We start from the raw sequence: 23,249 nt of genomic DNA, 5'->3' as shown, positions 1-23,249 counted from the left end.
AGTGTATGGTGAGGGGTTTTACAGCCTTAAAACATAATAACTGTAAAAAATGAAGTTGGCTACTTTGAGGATTTCACTTATTGCGGGCTACCTATCCCCCGTGATAAACGAGGGAACACAAGTTTCTCAATAGTATTTTAAATTGGGAGGGCATGAAAACATTTAGATACTGTCTCCTGGGGGGGGCATGACAGAAAATAACTGAGAATCACTGCTCTAACTGTATTGTATAAATGTATTAGCCCAGTGGAAAAGCAACAGATCTGGGACCTCACTTACAAAACTGTGTGTGTAAATCTGACTATAACTCTGCGTACGCCGAAAACCCACAACGTGTCTACGGACAAAAATATTCAGACCTAAAAAGAAAGTTGTGCTTCACCTGCTGTCCAAATGTGCTGTATGCAACTCCACCCCACGTCACGCCCTCTCCACGCCTTCAATTCGCCATAAATGGTCAATGCAAAGTGGCTCATGAATCCGGCGTCCATATTTAATGACCCTTGATTGCATTTCGCTCGGTTCTTCTGAATCATGGCTGCTGAAAAGCCGAAGACGAAGAAGCGGACCTCACGGAAACTGAGGTGGAAATCTTATTTGGAAAGCTGGAGGCCCGTAAAAACATCATATTCGGAGGACACAGCAGGGGCATTATGAACAAGATGAAGATGAGCGAGTGGCATAGCGTCTGCTGTCAACAGCGTCACACTGTTAACTAAAGAAAAGCGAGAAACGGAGCACTAAGGACATATTAGCTCTTTGTCTTGTAAACTTAAACCCTAGAATTATTTAATTGACAACCTGATGTTTGTTGTAATTATTATTATTCGAACACAGTATTATCATGATTATAAAATAAAATGATGACGTATTCAAGCGCTGCGTTGTGTTTTTTATTTATCTTTTAGTCGGGATACTAGACACTCGTGCGGAATGGTGTTTACGATAAATGACAAATGATATCCATCAGTGTCATGTCAGATAACAAGACTTTCCACAAATGGTTTAAGTCAGTGACGGCGTGATGCTTTCATGCAATGATGGCTAAATCTTTACTGGCTTCCATTGCATGTTTATTTCTACCATATGATTTCACCTCACTACTTAAAATGTGCGCGGCCATTTTGCCATGTCTCCAAAAAGTGCGTCGCGGTGCGCACATTCTCACATCAAGTTGTTTTCATAGGCACCATACTTTACGTGGAAAACGGCGTACGCAACTTTTCAGCCCGATTTTGTTAGTAAAAAGTAAGGCCCCTGATCCTTGCCGCAAATCAACTCTCCTTTCCCCTTTCTGCATCACAGGTGCTCAACGAAGACTCACATTTCACTGGCTCACGGGTGCTCGACCAACTCTCGAATTTCACTGACACAGGTGCTCTACGAAGACTCGAATTTCACTGACTCAAACGGACTGGACGAAGACTCGAGTTTCATTGGCTCACAGGTGCTCGATAAAGACTCTAATTTTACTGACACACGGGTGCTGGACGAAGACTCAAGTCTAACTGACTCATAGGTTTTTGACGAACACTCTAATTTCACTGACTCACAGGGGTTCGACGAAGACTCGAGGTTCACTGACTCATTTGTGCGCGACAAACTCTAATTTTCCTTGACTCGCGGCTCTTCGGCAAAGACTCGAGTTTCACTGACTCATGAGTGTTCAATGACGAATAGAGTTTCACTAACTCACTTATGCTCGATGAACTATTGAATTTCACTGACTTACAGGTCATCGACAAAGACTCGAGTTTCACTGACTCGTGGGTGCTCACTAAGCATCTACAGTTCGGCTGCCCATCCTGTTGCTAATATGCGCCTTTCTGGACATGTGTTTTGTGACGAGTCACTTGAAGTAATCAAGTACCCGATTCACTTGAATGAGTGAATCGGAGGAAATAGAGTCAGTTAAAGGAATTGAGTTGTCCATCGCTAATGCCCAGAAGAAAGTTGGCAGAATACATTTTTGTGTGTGTCTTTGTTAAACACTTGGCCGTAATATTGTGTAATATTTTAGCGTAACCAATTTTGGAATTTGGAGCTATTTTCTTTTGCATTTGTTTTCCTGCAGTGCTTATGTGATTGCAGCATTTCTAATTTGTATCATTTTCTCGTTGTTTTTGTGTTATGGTGATATTTTATTACGTTATGTGTGTGGTTTTGGTTATTTCTGTGTTTGGTCGTTGCTGCACATTTGCTCCTGTCGGCCACCGTATATCAGAGCTGGTAATCTGACTGATAGGTTTGCTCTGTGTGTGTGTGTGTGTGTGTGTGTGTGTGTGTGTGTGTGTGTCTCACAGGCATCCTGATTAGAGGGCTGATCAGGTCATCTGTCACTAGGTCATTGGACAAAGCATGTGAGCGTGTGCAGAGACGTCATGTTCAGCGTCCTATCGTGACGGCTCATCATACTGTACATCGGAAGACAATTCAATGTTTGTTTCAGCTCACGGTGACATGTACACCGTGTCGCCGTACAAAAGCTGTTTCACCATCGATTGTCTTTTGGTGGAGTTCACTGTTAGAGCTGCCAGTACATAATTGTTCCCTAGTAGGAAAAAAAATCTCTTGTTTATGCAAAACTTCCCAAAAAAGAGCAAAAAAGACAAGATAAACACATATTTATGGTGATGCATTCAATTGTTGTTGAGTTTACAATGATCGGTTTGACAATGAGGCCCTGGAGGGCATATTCCTTGTAAGAAAAGCCAATAAAATTGCTGCTTTATGGGAAATTAAATATAAGTAAATCAATAGTGTGGAACATCAGATGTTTTAGGATGGGCAAACTTGTGTTCATCATATGCTTGGAAATATATCCTGGTATAACTACAATTGACTGACTCTATTAAACTGCAATCTATTTATGGATGTTTGTGGGAGAGGCTTCTTTTTGTGTGTTTTTTTTTTTTTTTTTTTAATGTGGGTGACAAACCCACAGCAGCACCAGCTGCTCATTGAGAAGAGTGGCTTACATGTTTCACGTGTCTCCAAAAGTGTCCAACAAGAGCAGAAAAAGTCGCTAGATTTGTTGCTGTCACTGTTTTAAAAACGGAATGTAGAGTGGTCTGAATACTTGCTAAAAATAACAACAAAGTCGCCAAGTTGGCAGCACCTCCTTCTACGTCGTCTTATTCCCAGGCAGACCAGGTGTGTATGAGGTGTGCTAAGAAGCAGAGTTTCTTATGGTCCGGCAGTTATTTGCTTTTGTAGACAACACACCCAACAACTATGGGAGACTCTATGTGTCATGATATAGTGGCATTAATTGGGGCACACACACAAAATTAACCGGTCAAAAAAGGCCTTCTATTAAGGCCCTGTCACGCCTTGACGATTTAGCCAGCTTTCGCCAACGTATGAAAAATTTGGCCAATACGCTGGCGTACGTCGAATAAGTTATGGGTAAGTTTTGTATAAGTTAAGAGCACGCCGAAGCACGCCGGCATACGTCGTAGTACGTCCAAGTCGTCCAAAAATTTTGTGCACGCACAAAACTTTTCGACGTATGTCAACGTATGATTCATGCGTCCCGCATACGCGGGCAATAAGTTATGTGATCGTTGACGCCCGTTCACACAAGTTACTTGTAAGTTACGCACAAGTCGTAATACGTCAACATACCATGGGACAAAACTGTGTCTTCTTGGCTCTCTTCTTGGCAAGAGTTGGCTGAGAGGAGATGGAGGCCACTGGGGATGCAGCTTCCGATACCATTGATGATGCCTGAGAGGCGTTAGAACCTGCGTCATCTCCATCAGAGTAAGAGTGGGAGGGGGAGGCTGTGGGTGGTGATGGATCCCTCCGTCACTGCCCTGATACTTCTTGGCAGCGGTCTTCGAAATTTTCTTCGGCATGATGGTGATGTTGACATTGCGATGTCTAGTGAGGTTATGATTTGCGTCATCAAGTGGCAGCCTTTTTATAAGCTGTGGCACTTGATCGTTGGCCATACGCTGCCGCGCGGTTTGCATGAGTTAGACTGGCGTTGGGCATAAGTTGTGAACGCCGGCAACACGCTACGCATTCGTTGGTATAAGTTGTCTATAAGTTATAGAAACTTTCTATATAAGTTACTAATACGTCATGTATACGTCGAAGTCGTTATGAATACGCTATGTATACGCCCAAAATGGAAAAAAACACCGACAGTTCAACGTATGCCATCAAAATGATCACGTCGGGCATGCGCTAGCTAAATCAGACAGGGCCTTTTAGATGTTCAAAGTAAACAATGCAGAAAATGCTAAATGGAACAAGCGTCGTCTCATCTGTTTCTCATGCTAACTGTGGTTACGTCACACATTACACCCACTGGGCGACACCTACAGAAGGTGAAAAGGTACAGTGCGTTCGCAAAGTATTCACAGCACTTCACTTTTTCCCCGTTTTGTTAGGTTACAGCTTTATTCTAAAATGGAATTAGTCCATGTTTCTCCGCAAAATTCTACACACAACAACCCATGATGGCAACATGGAAATGTTTGCAGATTTATTAAAAATAAAATACCATCCTGGTAAGTTAAAATCACATCCTTGCTCCATGTTGCAAAGAGAAACTGGTGGAACTGCCCAAAGATAGGCGTGCCAGGCTCGTGGCATCATATTCAAAAATCGCTGCCAAAGGTGCATCCACAAAGTATTGAGCAAAACCTGTGAATATTTTATATTTTTTTATTTTTCATACATTTGCAAACCTTACAGAAAAAAAATCATGTTGTCAATTTGGGGTGTTGTGTGTCGAAATTTGAGGAAAAACAATGAACGTATTCCATTTTGGAATACGGTCATCACATAACAAAATGTGAAAAAGTGACGGGCTGTGAATACTTTCCAGGTGCACTGGAAAACGTCGAAACGAGATGTCATGCAATCCTTCCATTTGGAGAAAATGACTTGCTCTCATGTGGGATCTTACTACATTGTGCTTGTGGTGTTTAATGCTCTCTTGGTGCTTTCCTAAACTGTGTGAAGATTGTCCTGCAGATGGAAGATTGTGTTACAGTGTGGGCGTGTACTGTGCTCTGCTTCTACTGTACTCCTCCCAGCCGCTTATTGGAGGTTGGCTGGAACAAGAGTGTCAGGCCAGATCTGATTGCTCTTTAGCAGGGAACGTCAATAATGAGGTTTTAACTTGGATGTGGCAGCACGTGATGGTGATGACACAAAACATCCACATTCTGGGAGCAGAAATGTAATTCCAAAGCATAAGGCTCAGTGTTATATATTTGCATACTTCTATGCAAATACCTCCTTGGCTTCAATAGTGTTTCATCTATTAATAGTATCATTTTGATATGTTTCGCCCGGCATTTTGTTTTGATGTTGTGACAGTATTGAGATATTTTTGGCAGGCACCGTATCAAAGCTAAATGTGATGAGACGACCTCAAAAGTTCTGACATGTCTTTGCTGTTTTAGTGAAATATCAAAGCTGGAGCTGGCTATAAGATTTACAACGATATTTCCAGGACATACGGGTCATCATAGTAATCATAGGCACTCCAGGAAGATGAGGATTTGATAGAAAGCTTGATTATAAAACACATTGAAGAGGTCGTCTGGAAAGTACTTATTGTTTGGTAGAGTAGTAGTAGTAGAAAACCTGTAAAATGAAATGACATTTTTTGTTGTCTGTCATCATACCCATTATAACACTTCTAGCACACAGTAATGCAAAATACCTAAAAATATGTAATGTAGGTAGACAGCTAGTATGAGAAGGAACCTTTTCTTACTACATTTGTCGACTTCTAAATCTAATCAGGCAGTTCTTTTGGACCTGGAACTCAAGCCCATGAATGTAAGGTTGTGCCAAATATGTTTTATTTATACATTTCCATATCATACAAAACCCTTTTAAGGGGAAAATATGCTGAAAATGTTAGAAAAAGCATAATGGAGAAGATTGCAGGTGCCAACAAACAGATAACGTACACACACACACACACACACACACACACACACACTTGGCCATAAAGTATTTAATAGAGTTGAAGAGGTTGTTTTGTTTTTGTCGCCTCATAAAAGGCTCAGCTTGAATGTTTTGTATGTTGGCGATGAAGAAAACGGTGCCGGAGGAGTGTTTTCTATGTAAAAGCACAGCCACACACACGCAGCATGCATGGCGGCAAACTGAGTGCATGAGGGGTATGATTACAGGGGTTATTTACATTACGGCACAGAGCTACACAGAAAATCAGCAAGTGTTTGACAAAGCGAGAGAGAGAGAAGATGGCTTCCAGATGTGAGGTGGAATTCAGGGCGCCAGAGAGCAGCTCCTCCTCCTCCTCCTTCCCTACTTCTTCATATGAACATACAGTGAGAGATCAAGAGAGAAATCACGCTATTAAAAAAAAAAAAAAGAAGGAAGAGATGTTCATGAGCGGATGGTGAAATCCTGCCTTGTAGCATTCTGACCAGGCTGCAATACTGCTGTTATTTCATCACATTCATTCAAACACCAAGCAGGAAAGTACTGAGAACTCCAGAATGTTTGTGTTTGTTTGCAGGACCCCTGTTAGGCACAGTTGACTTTTTACCCGTCATATGTGCCCTTAGAGCGTGTTAATGACTAGTCGAGTGAGTTTTGAAGTTCCTTCCTCGTGGACATGATACCACCCGACCCTAGTTAGATGAGTTTGCAGGCTTCGCTATAGATCTTAAAATACAACTTGGAGCTCTGCCAGCTACCCATCAGTCAGCTACAGACGTGGGAGCTGTAAGTTTTATCATTTTGTTTTGCAGCCATTCAAAACGTAGAAAACTCCTCTTTCAAATGGACACTGACTCATTCCATGACGATGCATGAGAACTAATAAGGTGCATCATGAAATCGGTTCATTCTTTTTGAATAACCCTGAGCTAGTCAGTGCATCCAGTCAAGAAACAAATTACAGGCTCATACCTCAGAATATGCACTAATTAGTCACACAGCCACATAAGAAGACCGGCTCTCATTTAGCACACAATATAAATGAAATCTTGACATAAATATCAAAAATGTCATCAGGATTTTTTATTTATTTTATAAAAAGTATTTTGGAGTACAGTGTACACACAATGAGCAACTTCCTTAATTTTGTGCTGTGCAGGCACCGTTGACATGATGAGGCGTTCAAGCGCACTGCGTAACTCAGACTGTTAGGCTTTCAGACACTAGCGTTGTCATGCTGTTTTTCATTTTTATTCAGTTACCCCCATGACAATTTGTGTACCCCACTTTGGGAACCCAGGCAGTAAGGTAGTCCATTTGCTGCATCAACAATAAGTTAAGTAATATTTTGGGGTATCTGAAAGGGATTCATTGGATTTACGTTATTTCCCTATGGTTATTACGCTTCGGTTGTCATATGTTTCAGTTTTCGTCAGGCCTTTTGGAATTAATTCATAACGAAAACGGAAGTAGCGCAGTCGTTGTAATTTGCAGTGGTGAGGAAATTCACTGCGTCATACTGGCAGTTAGTTGGTCCGTCTCATGCCGCAAAAAAAAAAAAAAAAGATAAAAAAGTGAGAAACAGCTCTCAGTGTGATGTAGTACAGCTCCACACAAGTGCAAACTACGCCCACAATAATAAACACACAGTCAGAGTAAAGGTCAAATCGACCTCATGTCAACACTGCTTTCATTAACTCTTAAATCCAATCCAATAAATCCAAGGGTGTTGAAATGTCTTTTTGAATCCTGTGTAATTATTTATTTCATGGATGTCACATGACTAAATGTGGGTTTATTAAAAAAACGCCAACCTCAGTGACCACCCCATGTGCAGGATGGTCTCATGTTTTGAGAGCGAGACTCGCCCAGTTGGAAATGTGTGAGCGGCCATGTGGGTGTTCTCAGGGCTGCTTCAGGAAATACCAATATCCACTTTTTTTCTTCCAAGGGAAACTGACCGACATTCCTCTTGGCTGTATAAACAGAAAGCAAGACGATTGATAAATATATATGTTCACACAGTTTCACACGTGTACACATATTTGCGTGAAACAGGCCCCGTCCTGCTCTTGGATGCGCTGTGACGTGTCGAGTGCTGAGAAAGTAAACACTCACACTGGGACGTTTGATGGCTCGTGTTTTCAAAGACTCTTCCGGTGTTTTGGCAGAGGTTTAATCAAGTCATGGTTCAGGGGGTTTAGATATTGAAAAAGAGGCTGTTAATCTAAACCACTGTGGTGTTAATTATTACTATTAATACTGGAGGTCCCCTGTCTGTGTACCAGTTTTGTTTCTACAATGGCAATGGAATGCGAGTTACGCCATCATTTTACTTCTAGTCGCCCACCGTGTACACCAAGGGATGCCCAAACTTTTTCCAAAAAACTGCATCTCAACTTTGTAATACAGTGAAACAGCACATTATTAGTATGAACTTTGGTCTTTAATCTTTTTTTCACGGGTTCACTGTTGTTTTTTTCTTTTAATTTAATTTCAACTTCCTTCTTAAATAATCTTTGTAAATTTTCTTCTCGTAGTACTATGACTTTATTGCCATAATATTTTGACTTTATTCCCATAGTATTCCCATAGTTTTATCATTTTTTCCCCAACCTAATTTTCCCAAAATGTTTGTTTCTGTTACAACTTAAAAAAAACTAAACCTATTTCTTTAATATTTAAACTCTATGCTACTAAAATGTTTTTCCTCATAATATTACAAGTTTCTGGGGATTAGGAAAATAAATTTCTGGGGATCATAACAGACAAAAAAATGAGTTGGAAATCTCATATCAAATATATCCAACAAAAGGTGGCGAGAAATACTTCAATATTGAATAAAGCAAAATATGTTCTTGATCAAAATTCACTTCACACTCTTTACTGTTCTTTGGTGTTACCATATCTGACTTATTGTGTGGAGATATGGGGAAATAATTATAAAAGCAATCTTCACTCACTCACTGTACTGCAAAAAAGATTGGTGAGTATAATTCATAATGCCGCGTATAGAGAACATACAAACTCTTTATTTTTAAAATCACAGATATTAAAATTTGCTGATTTAGTACATTTTCAAACTCATAAAACAATGTATAAAGTTAATAAAAATGTGTTACCCAAAAACGTCACACAGTATTTCTCTATTAGAAAGGAGAAATATGATCTTAGGGGAAAATTAAACTTAAAACACTTGACATATGCGAGAACTACGCTGAAAACCCGCAGCATTTCCGTATGTGGAATTAAACTATGGAACGGATGGAGTACGGAACTCAAACAATGTACAGAGACGAGCGAATTCAAAAAAACAATACAAGCAGTTGGTGTTTACTAAATACAAGGCAGAAGAGTCTTGATCATCACAATGATGTTCTGTCATGCTTGTTTTTTAGTGTTATTATTTCTTATTACACTGATTATTATATCAAAATATTACATGTAATGCAGGAAGTGAATAATATGTACTGTACAAGATGTGGAACGGATGGGGGGTAGGATTAAATAAGCTTTGCTTCTTCCTACGTCTTTTGGACATGTGGAACTGTGAAAGGATGATTCATGAGACGTATTCCATTGTAACCTTCATGTTCAAATAAAACTAAACCAAACCAAAGCAAGTTTATTCTTGTAAAATTGTGACTTCTTTTCTCGTTAGAATATGACTTTTTCTTAATATTTTTACTTTATTCTTGTACAGTCAATCGGATCCTCTGGCTCAGTGCAGGCGTGATTTTTTTGGGTCTATCACTTGACTTTTTTGTTCCATAATGCTCAGGATCTTTCAAAAAATGTAGAATAACTGTCTTACTGCTCCCAACCTCAGCAGCCATGGCACGTTGCGAGAGGCCTTGCTTATGCAGCTCGACAATCCGACCACGTTCAAAAAGAGAAAGCTTCTTAGCTTTAGCCATCAGGAGGGCATGACAGTGTGAATGCCTGACAGAAAATGAACATTTTGAGCAGATTTTGGCTTTTATAGCCTGTGGTCTTAAACTTTTGATCAGGTGACTTTTTTTTTTTTTGTTTGTTTTTGTTTAAATTCCAAGTTCCAAATTTTTTGTCTCACTCCCCCTTCTTGTTTTTGCATATTGTATCTCTACTCAAAACCTCATTAAGATCCAAATGTGCAAAATGCAAATTCTAGCAATTTTTTAACTGGTCTTAAAATTTTGATCAGGAGTGAATTTAACATATATAATGTTATATTTAAAAAAAATTTCCTTGTCTTTACTATTTTAGATTTATGCTACTAATATGACTTTTTTTTACCATTTTATATTTTTCTCATAAAATGTATCTTGTTAGATTATATATATAAATAAAATGTTTATAAATAATATTTTGACTTTGTTCTTGATTTTTTTTTTTTTTGCTGTCATTTTTTTACTTTTCTTGTTAAATTATAGTTTTAGAAGGTCCCACAGCCCAATAAAAGTTTTTTTTAAATACAGGAATTAAATGAAAAAGTAAAAAAAAAAAAAAAAAGTAGCACCTTGGCAACACTGATCTCTCCTTTCTTGTTCTCTGTCAAACCAGGTACGGATGAGGTGTTTTACAAAGCAGAGTTACGATTCCATCATCTGCCATGTGTATTTGGAAACACTGGAAGCAGAAGAGCATCGCATTTCCCTCACAGACCAGTAATGCATAGGACGTGGTTGACTTAATGGCATTGTGGTGCACAAAGTATTGCATTGATTCTCCTAATGGACACACTGTCAATCCTTGCACATCACTGTGCTTGTTTTTTTTAGCAGCAGATCTCAAAAGTAATATGTTTGCAATCAGAGACAACACTGGTCTTACTTAAAAAGGTTTGATTTGTGGACACAATCCATTCTATTTATGTACCTGGCCTAGTATTTGTTTGGATTCGTAATGGGAATAGAAACAATTTGTTCCAGAGTCAAACTCAATCACATGTCTAAGTCTTAACAGTCAAACATAATCATAGAAACACTCCTTGTTGAGGCTGGTCCTTATGGAAGAAGACAAGAAAGCCACAAAAAGTCAAAGAAAAAGCTAAGAGCACACAGTAGATTCTTCATACTAACTGATCTTTCATCTTATTAGGATAGGCTGAGCTTCCATATGGTGGCCAGAACTTTAACCGTACAGTGGTACCTTGGTTTTTCTTAGTAATCCGTTCCGAAAGTTCTGAGAAAAACCAAATCGTACGGAAATCGAGGCAAGTTTTCCATTAAGATATGACACAAATCCAGTGAATCCATTCTAGACACCCAAAATATTAACAGAAAACACACTTTATCGAGAATAATTGTAGTTTTACATGCAGAAAACGATGCGAAAGAATTATAAACGACAAATGAAAGCGATACATGGGCAGTTAGCATCAATTTAACCTTTGCATGGTGAAGATGGGGAAGAGTAGGAGGAAAATCGGTATCTTGGCACTTCGCTACAAGTCTTTTCTTGAATTCAGTAGGGTTTCTCACCTTTTTTTTAATTAAAGTGCTGTTACTCAAACTTTCTTTTGCCCCATGGTGGTTTGTTTTGCGGCCATTTTCAATTTTAAAAAAAGCACAGAAACTGAGTCACCAACAAATGGAATGCTTTGTTAGGGCACCTGATTACGCAGAAAGATACACAGGCAAATTGACGAGTTTGTTACGTGCAATGTTTGGTCGTACGATAACCGAGAGGGGCAGAATTTGGGTGAAAATTTATGTTCAAAACCAGATTATATAAAAAGTAAGGCATAAGAAAACCAAGGTTTGACTGTATTGTGATTTGTTTGACCTGATGTGCGCTCTAATTCCACTAGGTACTAGTACTTGACTGGACTTTTGGGTTTATTCAACCACATATTGGGATAATAACAAATCATCTCAGTGGATGTCAAAGAATCTTACACTCTATGGTAATGGTAATGATTCAATTTTATTTGAACATGCATACAAGTTACAGTTGCACATGTCCAAAAGAAGTCGGAAGAAGCAAAGCGTATTTAATCCTACGCCGTGTTGCTGTACTTTTATTCACTTCCTGTATTTCATATATGATTTTTTTCATACATAGAGAAGTGGTAAGATAATGTAACAATATGGTAATATAATTGTCAAGGTTTTTCCACAATCATAATAAATAGTAATCATATATAATAATAATAATAATAATAAATACAAATAAATACAACACGTTCAAGACTCTTCTTCCTTATATTTTGCAAACATCAACTGCTTGTATTGTTTCTTAAAATCGCTCATCTTGGTGCTTTGTTTGAGTTCCTTGCTCCATCCGTTCCATAATTTCATTCCACATACAGAAATGCTGTGGGGTTTTAGCGTTGTTCTCGTGTTTTAAGTTTAGTTTTTCCCTGAGATGACATTTCTCCTCTCTTGTAGAAAAGTATTGTATGACCTTTTTGGGGTAGCACTTTATTGTTTGCTTTATGCATCATTTTAGCTGTTTGAAAATGTATTAAGTCAGCAAATTTTAATATTTGTGATTTTAGAAATAGAGGATTTGTGTGTTCTGTATACGCGGCATTATGGACTATCCTAACTGATCTTTTTTGCAGAACCTTTAGTGAATTAAGATGACTTTTATAGTTATAACTCCATATCTCCACACAATAAGTTACTGTAGATATGCTAATACCAGAGAGCAGTATTGAGTATAGAGTAATTTTTGGTCAAGGACAAATTTTTGCTTTATTCAATATTGAAGTATTTCTCGCCACTTTATGTTGTATATTTTTTAATGTGAGATTTCCAGCTCATTTTTTCATCTATTATGATCCCCAAAAATGAATTTTCGTTCACCCTTTCAATGTCCACGCCGTCTATTTGTATTTGTGCGTGCGTGTCCTTTCTGCTATTACCAAAGAGCATTATGTTAGATTTACTTGGAGGGAGTCATAGATCTCTCCAATCTCGCAATCCAAGTTGTTTAATGGACAAAGTTTAAACATGAAAAACCTGTTCAATGCAGCAGTAGTTTGTAGTGTGCTGAACATGTGCGGCATTGTGAACTCCGGTCAAACGTCATCTTGGTTTGAACTATTTTGAATTGGAGCTGAGCTGGAATGTGGTTTACATTGCACTACTTTTTCTTAGAAAGGTTGTTTTGGTTACGTGTGTGCTTTCACACAGCGGCAACATCTGATGTAACTTGTCAGAGGGTGACAATTGCTTTCAACGCAAGACTGGAAAAATGAGTGCGGGTGTTTAACTGCACACGCTGGTCCCAGTATCGGAGTATATCCTGACACACATGGTGCACACATAGAGTAAGGAATCAGTGTGTGTGAGTGTTATACTGTAGTTGTTTAATAAGCATTTTGCCACGTTGTTATGTCCAACATGCCACACTGCAGCGGCAAAGGAGGGCATCACCCAAAAAAAATCACTTATTGTCCAATCAGAGTAGTATCACATTTGTGTGGTATCCAGGGTTGACATATTGCCAGTAATTTATTTCATTGGTATTTCAGATGATCAATAACATGCCGTCCCTTTGTCCACACGCAATTTTGAAGGGAATTGCAATATCTTCTTGGCGTGTTGTACACACCTTGGGTACTGTTTGTATGGAAACACACACATACACGCATCATCTTCATTAAATAACGCAGACAAGACTCAGTTTGAACATGTTAGAATTGAGAAATCAATTCCAGCTCTTCTTCTGTTATGGATATGGTGATTCATGTCATCTCTGTGTTTCCCACAGGACTGAAATCTACTCGTGGCGAAAGGGTTGGGCGCCGCAAATAATGATGTAATTTGATGGTGTGATGTAGTGAATGTATGAGACACACAGCATTTAAATCGCAGTTGTACATTTCCTGTGTTAGTTGCCATTGAACGATGTATTTTTAGCATGACTGTGAGCTCAGATGTGGTGTGGGTTGTCACAGCTTTTGTGTGCTCGCTAAAGCTGGCTAATTCTGCAACGATCTGGAGATGTGAATGTGGAAGCCCGCCTTCTTCTTCTTCATTAGCCTGCCAGTTTCTTGCTTGTGCATCTGAGAGGAGATACCTAGCATAGGAGAATCTAGCTCAGGATCAAACCTCGTGTCACCTCGTAGTCACACACACACACACACACACACACGTACACACAGATAAGCCTGTGGAGCTGTACTTGCAGTCGGTATTTACTGTAAGCTCCCTACTTACTGTGATCAGCTCCAACAGGCCGTTTTGCAGCCGCTAGGCACCCCCTGCTGAGACAGATCAAATAAGTAACACAACCGTTGTCAGGGTGAGATTGCACAAGGATGACCACAGCGCACCTACAGTTTATTACATTTGTGTGTTCCCTTTCTGGTAGTGGTGATGCACACATCATGACACATCATGAATGGGAACGCCATCGCAGGCATTTAGCCATCAATACAAGCTGTGTTATTGATTTTTATGCACAATGGAAAGTAGAACATGACAGTGTGCCAGGGAACTGTTAAATCCTATTCAATAAATACCAACCAGCAACCTGCATGATCTAGTGTGGGGAAAAAACTGCATTAAATAATAGTAAGAACTCTTACTACTATTACTACTTACTAGTATAAAGTAAGGTCCTAAACAGCCTAAATAAAAATTTTCTTTCAGTACACACTGGACTGGTTGCCAGCCAATGCGAAGTAGGATTCCTTATTTATTAATTAAATACTTTTGTAGTGGAATCATGGAAAACCAGTTTATTTCCATCCATCCATTCATCCATTTCCGGAGGCAGCAGTCTCAGTAGGGAAGCCCAGACTTCCCGGTTCCCAGCCACCTCCTCGAGCTCCACCGGGAGGACACCAAGGCGTTCCCAGGCCAGCTGTGAGACATAATCCCGCCAGTGTGTCTTAGGTCTGCACCGGGGCCTTCTCCCGGCTGGGCATGCCCGGAACACCTCACCAGGGAGGCGTCCGGGAGTCATCCGGACTAGATGCCCGAACCATGTCAACTGGATCCTCTAGATGTGAAGGAGCAGCAGCTGTACTCTGAGCCCCTCCCGAATGACCGAGCTCCTCACCCTATCTCTTAGGGCGAGTCCAGCCACCCTACGCAGGAAACTCATTTCAACCGCTTGCATCCACCATCTCGTTCTTTACGTCACGACCCAAAGCTCATGACCAAAGGTGAGGGTGGGAACATAGATCGACCGATAAATTGAGAGCTTTGCCGTCCAGCTCAGCTCTCTCTTCACCACGATGGTCCGGTACAGCGACAGCATTACTGCGCCGATCCGCATATCGAGCTCACGCTCCACCATTCCCTCACTTGTGAACAAGACCCCGAGATACTTCAACCCCTCCACCTGGGGCGGGACTATTTGAGAAACACTGCCATAGCCTGAGCGTGAGCAACCACAATGTCCTCTGAATACCTTTTTTTTTTGTATTTTACTTTATTTATCCATTTTCAAGATGGAAAAATGAATTGTTTTAATTAATTTAGGCCAAACACACGTAACATTTTACACAGCCAGGAACAATATGCAATATGAATATATTTTACAGCTTTTCATCCAGGACATAACTTACTCGAGCAGTGAAGGAAGTTTTGCAGGCAGTCCCCCCCCCAATCCCCCCGCCTCCCCGCGGCCCTCCCCCGTCCCTCCTCTCTGTGCAGCATTACCATCCATGGTGACCAGGAGGAGAGGAGCGAGGCATGCAGCAGTTCGCCACTTAGTCATGTAGTCCATTGTTTCCCCTTTATTCCAACACTATACTGTCTGTCGCTCTCCCAGGATCGCTACCACTGGAAAAAACACAAACTCTTTTGGAAGACGCACAAACTCCTGACTCATTTGCAAAGAATCAGTGCATGTGAATACAGGAGCGGTTAACATTGGCTTGGTCTCCTGCTCTCTCTTTGCCAACATTTGGTTTAAGGGAATTCTGTATGTAATTTGACTACAGCGGAGCCTCAGAAGTGGGAGGACCTCGATTGGGACGAGAGTAATCTTCTCGCACACTTTCACAGAGGAGAGATCATCTTTTCTCTGCAGTTTGAGGGATCTTGACAGCTTCATGTCGGACTATTTATTTTATTATTAACGGGATTTGACTCACTAGTCCAGCATGGCAGGAATGTATGGATGCTTCAAGAGCAAAAAGTAAGTTGTCTCTTTTCTCAAGAGGATTTCTTTGTCACTCCCAAAAGACTGCTGTCATTTTCATCCACACGTGCACACACACACACACACACACATATGTATATATATATATATATATATATATATATATATATATATACTTTGTTGGTATGTGTTCTCTATACAGTTGTCTTTTGTTCCAGTATGCTGGCTAATGAAGCTTTTGTCTATTAATTGAGACAGTTGATGAATTGTAGCTGCCACTGACAGTCAGCTGGATGAGTCAGAGCTGATAGACTCATTTTTTGTTTTGCTGCAAGTGAATGATTGCTCACGCTATCCCAGAAGTGAACCTTTTGTTTTGTGTCGTTACGCATAGAAATTGATGATGGACATGACTCAGCATCAGTCACAGTCTTGCTTTGGATAGTTCTTATGAAGTTCTTAAGTGATTTACTGTGTGTGCTTTGAAAGGGTTCTATATATACCGAGCAATCTGCTGGGCTGGGAGTACAGAGGTTTTGTATAATGACTGCCTTGAGCTGCCTTCAACTGCAGTCAAGCATCCTTTTTGTTCCAGATGTGGTATGCACTGCTTAACCCATTTTACTTTCTTTATTTTTGTCGTCGGCCTCGTGACATGACAACAATGTGAGCCTTGAAAAGGTCCACTTGGCAGAGATGTCGCAGACAAACATTTGTTTTGTTTGTGTGTGACACGGAGAGAAAGTGAGCTCACTCACAGATTCCTTTAATCAGTGTTTCCCAACCTTTTATTGAGCAAAGGCGCATATTTTACGGTAGAAAAATCTCACAGCACAACTTGAAACCTAATCTCTTCAAACCTGTAAAGCCTGACTTAAAATTCCTACCCTGATGGTGTACAATAAGTCAAGGTTTTTTTTGTTTTTTTTTTTTTTTTTTACTTATACCTAAATTAACTCCTGACTCACTCACACTTTACACAGAACACTTGAAGGACATATAAAATGCAGTAATCCCTCTTTTATTGCGGTTAATTGGCTCTAGACTCAACCGTGATAAGTGAATTTCCTGTGAAGTAGGAAATAACAATCCATAGTCACCTTTACACTTGTATTACCCAATATTGTAGATATAATACGATAAAATAAGCCATTTAAGACATTAAAAAGACTCATGCTTGTGTGTGTTGCTGTAAATGTGTTCCAACTGAGAGGGAACTGAGAGGGGACGGACAGGAAGTCGGAGGTCCAGGGTAGAGATCGACCAATATGGGTTTATCAGGACCGATACCGATTGGTGTAAAAATGTTGAATAATACACTTAACTTCGTTTAACTGCCTAAAGCATGTTTATTTAACCAAACAAATAGAAAAATAGCTCCAGAAGAGCATGGAGTTCCTAGACTCAGAAGCATTTCTTAGAAGTTGAATAAAAACGTATAAATTCTAAATAAATAGCTCCCTGAAATGTTTCCACAGTAAATAACGTAACATTTATTTAGAACTTATCTTTGTTTTAAGTTCAAACACAATAAAAAGTGCAGGGGGTTAACAAGCTCAGCAGCAACTCTTGTAAAGTTAAATAAAGACTTGCTCCCTGATTTTTTTCAGCCTTCATCTGAGCGTACTTCCCTGCAAAAATACAAGCCTAAATTGAATTTCTTACTCTCTCTCACAATCACACACACAGGCTTCTACAATCACGGACTGGTTCCACATTGATATTACCAACAGCATTGTTTCAAGTGATTCGCAGACGTATCAGGAGGTACTACGAGCTAGCAAAGCTGCCGCTTGTGTTTACTCCTCTCTTAACGTTACGTTATTGTAGTAGTCGTGAGCTGTACAGTTTTTCATGTGACTTTCATGCAAATACATACTATTCTCCACATTACATACTGTACATTCTGAGCCTTTACAGCCAGACCAGTGAGTTAATGTCATGGTACGCTAACCTGCCTCCACCTTTGCATGCTTCCCTCCAACAAAACAAGTGAATTGGGGTTTTTTATGCACTGTCTCTCAATCACACACATGCTTTTACTATCACGGACTGTTTGCCTTCTTGTAATTCAGACATATCGAGAGGTACTACAAGCTAGCAGAGCTGGGGCTAATGTTTACTCCGCTCTTACTGTATTCTGCTGCTCACTGTAACGTTAGTAGTAGTTGTGAGATGTGGAGCACTGGGATGTTTATTACAATTTCAAGAGCGTTTTCTGCGTTTACCTTGACACGTGTGTTTGCTCTCAGGATGTTCTCCACACAAGAACACATCCCTCTCAGCTGTGTGTGTCTGTGTATGTGTGTGTGTGTGTGTGTGCGTGAGGACAGAGTCCGCTTCAGATTGGCTCTGCCACTAACGCGTGCTGTGGCTTGCTTAACCAATGAGATGGCGCCATGGGTGGAGCAATGCTGGAGACAGAAGTCACATCTGAGCCGAAATAACAGAATTTTAATTTGACTTCTTAATATCGGCCAGTCGGATTTAGATAACGGCCAATACTGTGATATACGTCAACATTCTAGATATTCTACCACTAGCTCAGAGGTGAATTTCATCTTGGCGTGGGTTACGGCCACAACAGTAGCCCGTGGTAGGGATTATTGTGCCTGTTGTGAGATCATTCAAGTCTGCAATAAAAGGCTGTTGTTCGGATGATGAAGTCTGGTGCTTGTGTGTTTCATCAAACCCACCTGACATATCTTCCACACAGCACAGTGGAGGGAGCGCCATCATGATCTGGATTGCTTTTCCTTCAATGGAACAATGGAGCTTCAGGTTGTGCAGGGGTGTCAAACGGCAGATGGCAATGTGGAGATGTTGCAGCGGGCATCCCATTTTTTTTTAATTTAATTTATATTTTTGGGGGGATTCAGGTTTTTTGAGCTATGGTCTTGATCTTTTAATCAGCTGATGAACAGCCTATTTCAGTTTGCTCCCCAAAACATTTTGTCTCACTTCCATTTCTTCTTGCATTTTAAAGCTCAACTTTTAAACTCCTTAAGATCCAACAGTGCAAAATATGAATTCTTGCAGGGGTTTTTTAAATTCGTCTTAAAATTTTGACCAGGAGTGTATACAGGCAAGAATCTTCATACACATCAGTGGAGGCTAAAGCATAAAGCAAAACGTATACACATCGATTTTTTTTTCTTTATTACAAAGGTGTTTTTAGTCCGAAAGTTTTTGGTGTGAGCAGATGCACACCGGGGCAGGAGCAACTTCACGGTGTTTAGCAGGAATGGTGATGCAGAGCTAAGTGAATGCAGACACTGCAGAGTGACTGACGACAATGTTTGGTCAGGTTCTGTCTGGAGTCCTTGTAAGGCTCTTTGCTAAGAGCACATTCCCATTTCAAAGGGGGCTAGAGGAGTTCATGTAGTGGATAGAGATCTCTGAGACAAAAGAACCTCAAAACAAGGGGTGGGAATTCAGATTAATTTCCTTGTACTGGACATGTACATACTGTATATGTCGCATAACACAAAAGGAACAAAAATAGTAGTCAAACACTGTTGAAGTAATGCAGAAATACTTTGCTGGTGCACAAGCCTGGTTAATGTTGTGAATGTTCTGAACCCCTGTTTCTGTATGCTAAAAATACAGTAGTAGTCTATCTGTGCGGCGAGAGAAAGTTAGCACACGCACAATGGACATGCGTCAAGTGAGTCAGATGAAACAGAGAGAATCCGTCCACTTTTCAAAATAAAACATCATGGAAATAATTTTTTCTTTCTGTGCAACCCGGTACCAAATGACCCACAGCCCGGTACCGGGCCGCGGCTTGGGGTTTGAGGATCACTGACCTAAAATACAGATATAAGGCATCCAGAAGATACATTCAGACATTATGATGATATGTAGTACTCTACACTGGTCGCTAGGTATCAGCAATGTTACTGTAATGTTCGGTGAGACACACAAGCACCAGACTTGATTGCTGGAACAACAGGCTTTTATTGCAGGTTTGAATTATCTCACAACAGACACAATAATCCTTAATAGAAATTCATCATAAAAACAATACTGTTGCTGCCTTAACTTACACCAAGCCGGAACTCAACTCTGAACCCCTGGTATCACTTCCTATCCGCTACTACATTGGGTAATATGAGTGTAAAGGTGGTTATATGGGTGTTATTTCATGTCTATAGGGCTCTAATGATGTTAAAAATGTTATTTAGAAGTTCGTAAAGAGGTTTTCTATGCTCTAACTACGAAAATATTCCATTACACACATTACAACAAAAATATAAATGCAACACTTTTGTTTTTGCTCCCAATTTTCCTGAGATGAACAAAAGGCCTCTCTTAAACATTGCTCACAAATCTGTCTAAATCTGTGTTAGTGAGCATTCATCATGATTCATAATCTATCCGCCTCACAGGTGTGGCATTTCAAGATGGTGATGAGACAGCGTAATTATTGCACAGGTGTGCCTTAGGTTGGCCACAATAAAAGGACATTCGAAAATGTGCAATTTAACTGTATTGGGGGTGATGGCATTTTGAATGCACAGAGGTTCCGTGATGAGAGCCTGAGGCCCATCCACAAGCATCACCGCATGTTGCAGCATAATAATGCACGGCCCCATGCTGCAAGGATCGTACACAATTCCTGGAAGCTGAAAACGTACCAGTACTTACATGGCCAGCATACTCATCCGACATGCCACCCATTGGAGCATGTTTGGAATGATCTGGCTCGGTGTGTACGGTATTTGAAGCAAATGGTGGTCACAGCACATCCTGACTGGTTTTCAGACCCCTCCGGACCTCGCCCAGTACAGTTAAACTGCACAAGGCACACCTGTGCAATATTCATGCTGTCTAATCAGCATCTTCATAAGCCACACCTGTGAGGTGGATCGATTAATAATCATGAATGATGAATGCTCACTAACACAGATTTAGACAGACTCGTGAACAATATTTGAAAGAGATAGACCTCTTGTGTTTAGATATTTCAGTTCAGCTCATGAAAAATGGGATATATTTTTGTTGAGTGTGAATAAATGAATCCTACTTTGTGGAAATTCAGTTATCACAGTTGGGTCTGGAACCAATTAGCGACAATGACAGAGGGATTAATGTACTGTATATGCAGTGCTTCTCAATCTACCTATGCAATCTATCTGTAGCTTTGGTGGGTTGGGGGGGGTTGACGTAATGACATCATCATTGAATTTGCATAATTTGCCATGAGGCACTTGCATGGGTGACGTCTGCTCACGGAAGTTTACCTGCACTCATGCAGAGCTCCACTGTAGCACACTCTATAAAACTTATAGCGATAACTCTCCTATAGCCCAACCCTAACTGAACTTTATAGCAGATGTGTTATTTCATTGGACAGAGGACTCTCTAGAACCTAGGTTCCTAAAGCGGGGTACGTGTACCCCAAGGGGTACGCCAATTGTCATGTGGTATGTGAATAAAAATGAAAAACAATTAGGAGTGCACAGACGGAGCAGAAAGAAGGAAGGCGACAGAGCATGAATATATGAACAAATAAGAACGTTTGATGATTATGTTGTGCTTCAGTGTTTAAACTGAAGATTTGATTTATATTGTTGTTGTTCCAATCCCTGCAGTGTGAAAACCTGCCAATGGATGAGAGAGTGGGGATTCGCCCTAAAATTAGGCTTAATCGCTGGTTGTATGTGTTTTTGCACTTTTGATACTGCTTTATCATGTTTGTTCAAGTTTCGCTTTCAACTTGGTATCAAATTAATATGCACACTCAACATAGCTACTGCGAGTGGACAAACGTAAAGCGCCAAACCATTCAAACGGAAGGATCCCAACATCTGGCTGAAATAAAAGATGTGTTATCAATTTGTCAGTGCTCATGTAAAACTTTTATCAAACTTTGACCAGGCAAAATACACATTTTTAAATCAGAACGACTTACTTACTTCTAAAGTTAATTAATCATATTCAGTATCTCAAGTCAATGAAGTTTAAAAGGTTAAGTGTGCAGGAGTAGGGGGTACAAGGCTTCAAGTCAGATGTCTGAAGGGGTATGCGACTGTAAAACGTTTGGGAACCGCTGCTCTAGTAAGACATTGTAAAAGTGTGTTATTGTTCCAATGAGAAGTAAAACACAGTTCAGGATATCCTGTCTGACAAATTCCTCAAATCTCCAATTGAGTGATTTCCCTGCAGCTATTCAGGCCTTGACTAGTTCACTTTGTTACAGGCCTTTTTATTTATAAGACTCCACTCGTGGCCAAGCTGCCTTGTGACTGCTGCCGGATTCCAAACGTGCATAACAGCGTTCAAATAAAACTTCTCACATTGATCGCACTGACCTTTTTCGGAGCATGTTGTACTAGTTGTTATGCTGTTATCGCCAATGCAAGACTAGAGTGATTCAAACAGGATTGTGAGTAAAATGTGCTGGATAGTTACACACTTAGTCAGTGTCTGCTGGCCACGCAGGAGATGAGCGTCTCAAGGGGAAGTTTGTTGGCCAAGGAGTCGTGTTCTCACTTAAGAATGCGAGGCTTGCTGGAAAGACAGAGGAGAGATGGGGAGATAGTGACTTATCCTCACACTTAGTAATACACTACGTCTCATTAATGATGAATTCATTTTATTTTTACAATATGAATAGGGCCAATAAAAAACTCACACCACTGACGTAAAGGTCCACCACACCTTGTTTGACTTTTTCTATTTATTATGACTTATTTTGCCCTCTGTGTTTGTGTTCCAAATGATTTATCGAGCTGCTGACGAATGACAATAAACTGACAGACAGAAAGTGAGACAATACCAGACAAACAAGGTCAGTGGTGTTGTAGCTGAGATGATATTAAAATCTAAGTATTGTTGAGAACCATAATCACTAAAAGCAGAGGGCTTGAGCGTGCATGTTAAGTGTTGTGTCTGGGCATGTGCCAAATATGTCACAACCAAAACGACAATGTGTTGTTGTAGTGTGCGTGAATCTCGTGATTCTCCAGATGTACATTTACTACAACGCTACTTCATACAAAAAGTGGTTTCAGTGGAAGAGAACAACTCAAAGGGTATGTTTTAGGGCTGCAGCTATCGATTATTTTGTGAGATTAATTGAGTAATCTGATAAAACACACTTTATAGCAGGGGTCTTCAATTATATTTATCCAAGGGCCACAATTTATCTTGACAGACTCTGTGAGGACCAAATGGTATTGCAAAACAACAAGCAGAAATGACAACACATCAGAGGGGCAAAACTAACCTGTCTCACAACAGTCTAAACCCAGCTCATG

General features: G+C 40.2%; 1 protein-coding gene across 11 annotated transcripts in view; it reads left to right on the top strand.

Annotated features, from left to right (window-relative positions):
* zgc:66433 (uncharacterized protein LOC321250 homolog) overlaps nt 1-23,249 on the top strand; it is a 64,240-nt gene that overhangs the window by 1,655 nt on the left and 39,336 nt on the right. For 4 of the 11 annotated variants that reach the window (XM_054791345.1, XM_054791341.1, XM_054791339.1 and 1 more), the window contains exon 1: nt 15,525-16,020. The exons of 4 other annotated variants lie outside the window; for them this stretch is intronic. In XM_054791345.1, coding sequence (XP_054647320.1) covers nt 15,986-16,020 — 35 coding nt within the window. In that variant the 5' untranslated portion in view covers nt 15,525-15,985. Of the gene's footprint in view, nt 1-1,305; nt 1,376-15,523; nt 16,021-23,249 lie in introns of those variants that run through there. 3 more of the 11 variants (XM_054791335.1, XM_054791334.1, XM_054791337.1) reach the window with 2 other exon arrangements.

This window comes from Dunckerocampus dactyliophorus, chromosome 11 (genome assembly GCF_027744805.1).
Source record: "Dunckerocampus dactyliophorus isolate RoL2022-P2 chromosome 11, RoL_Ddac_1.1, whole genome shotgun sequence".
Classification (NCBI taxonomy): domain Eukaryota; kingdom Metazoa; phylum Chordata; class Actinopteri; order Syngnathiformes; family Syngnathidae; genus Dunckerocampus; species Dunckerocampus dactyliophorus.
This window is presented reverse-complemented; position numbering and strand designations above follow the sequence as displayed.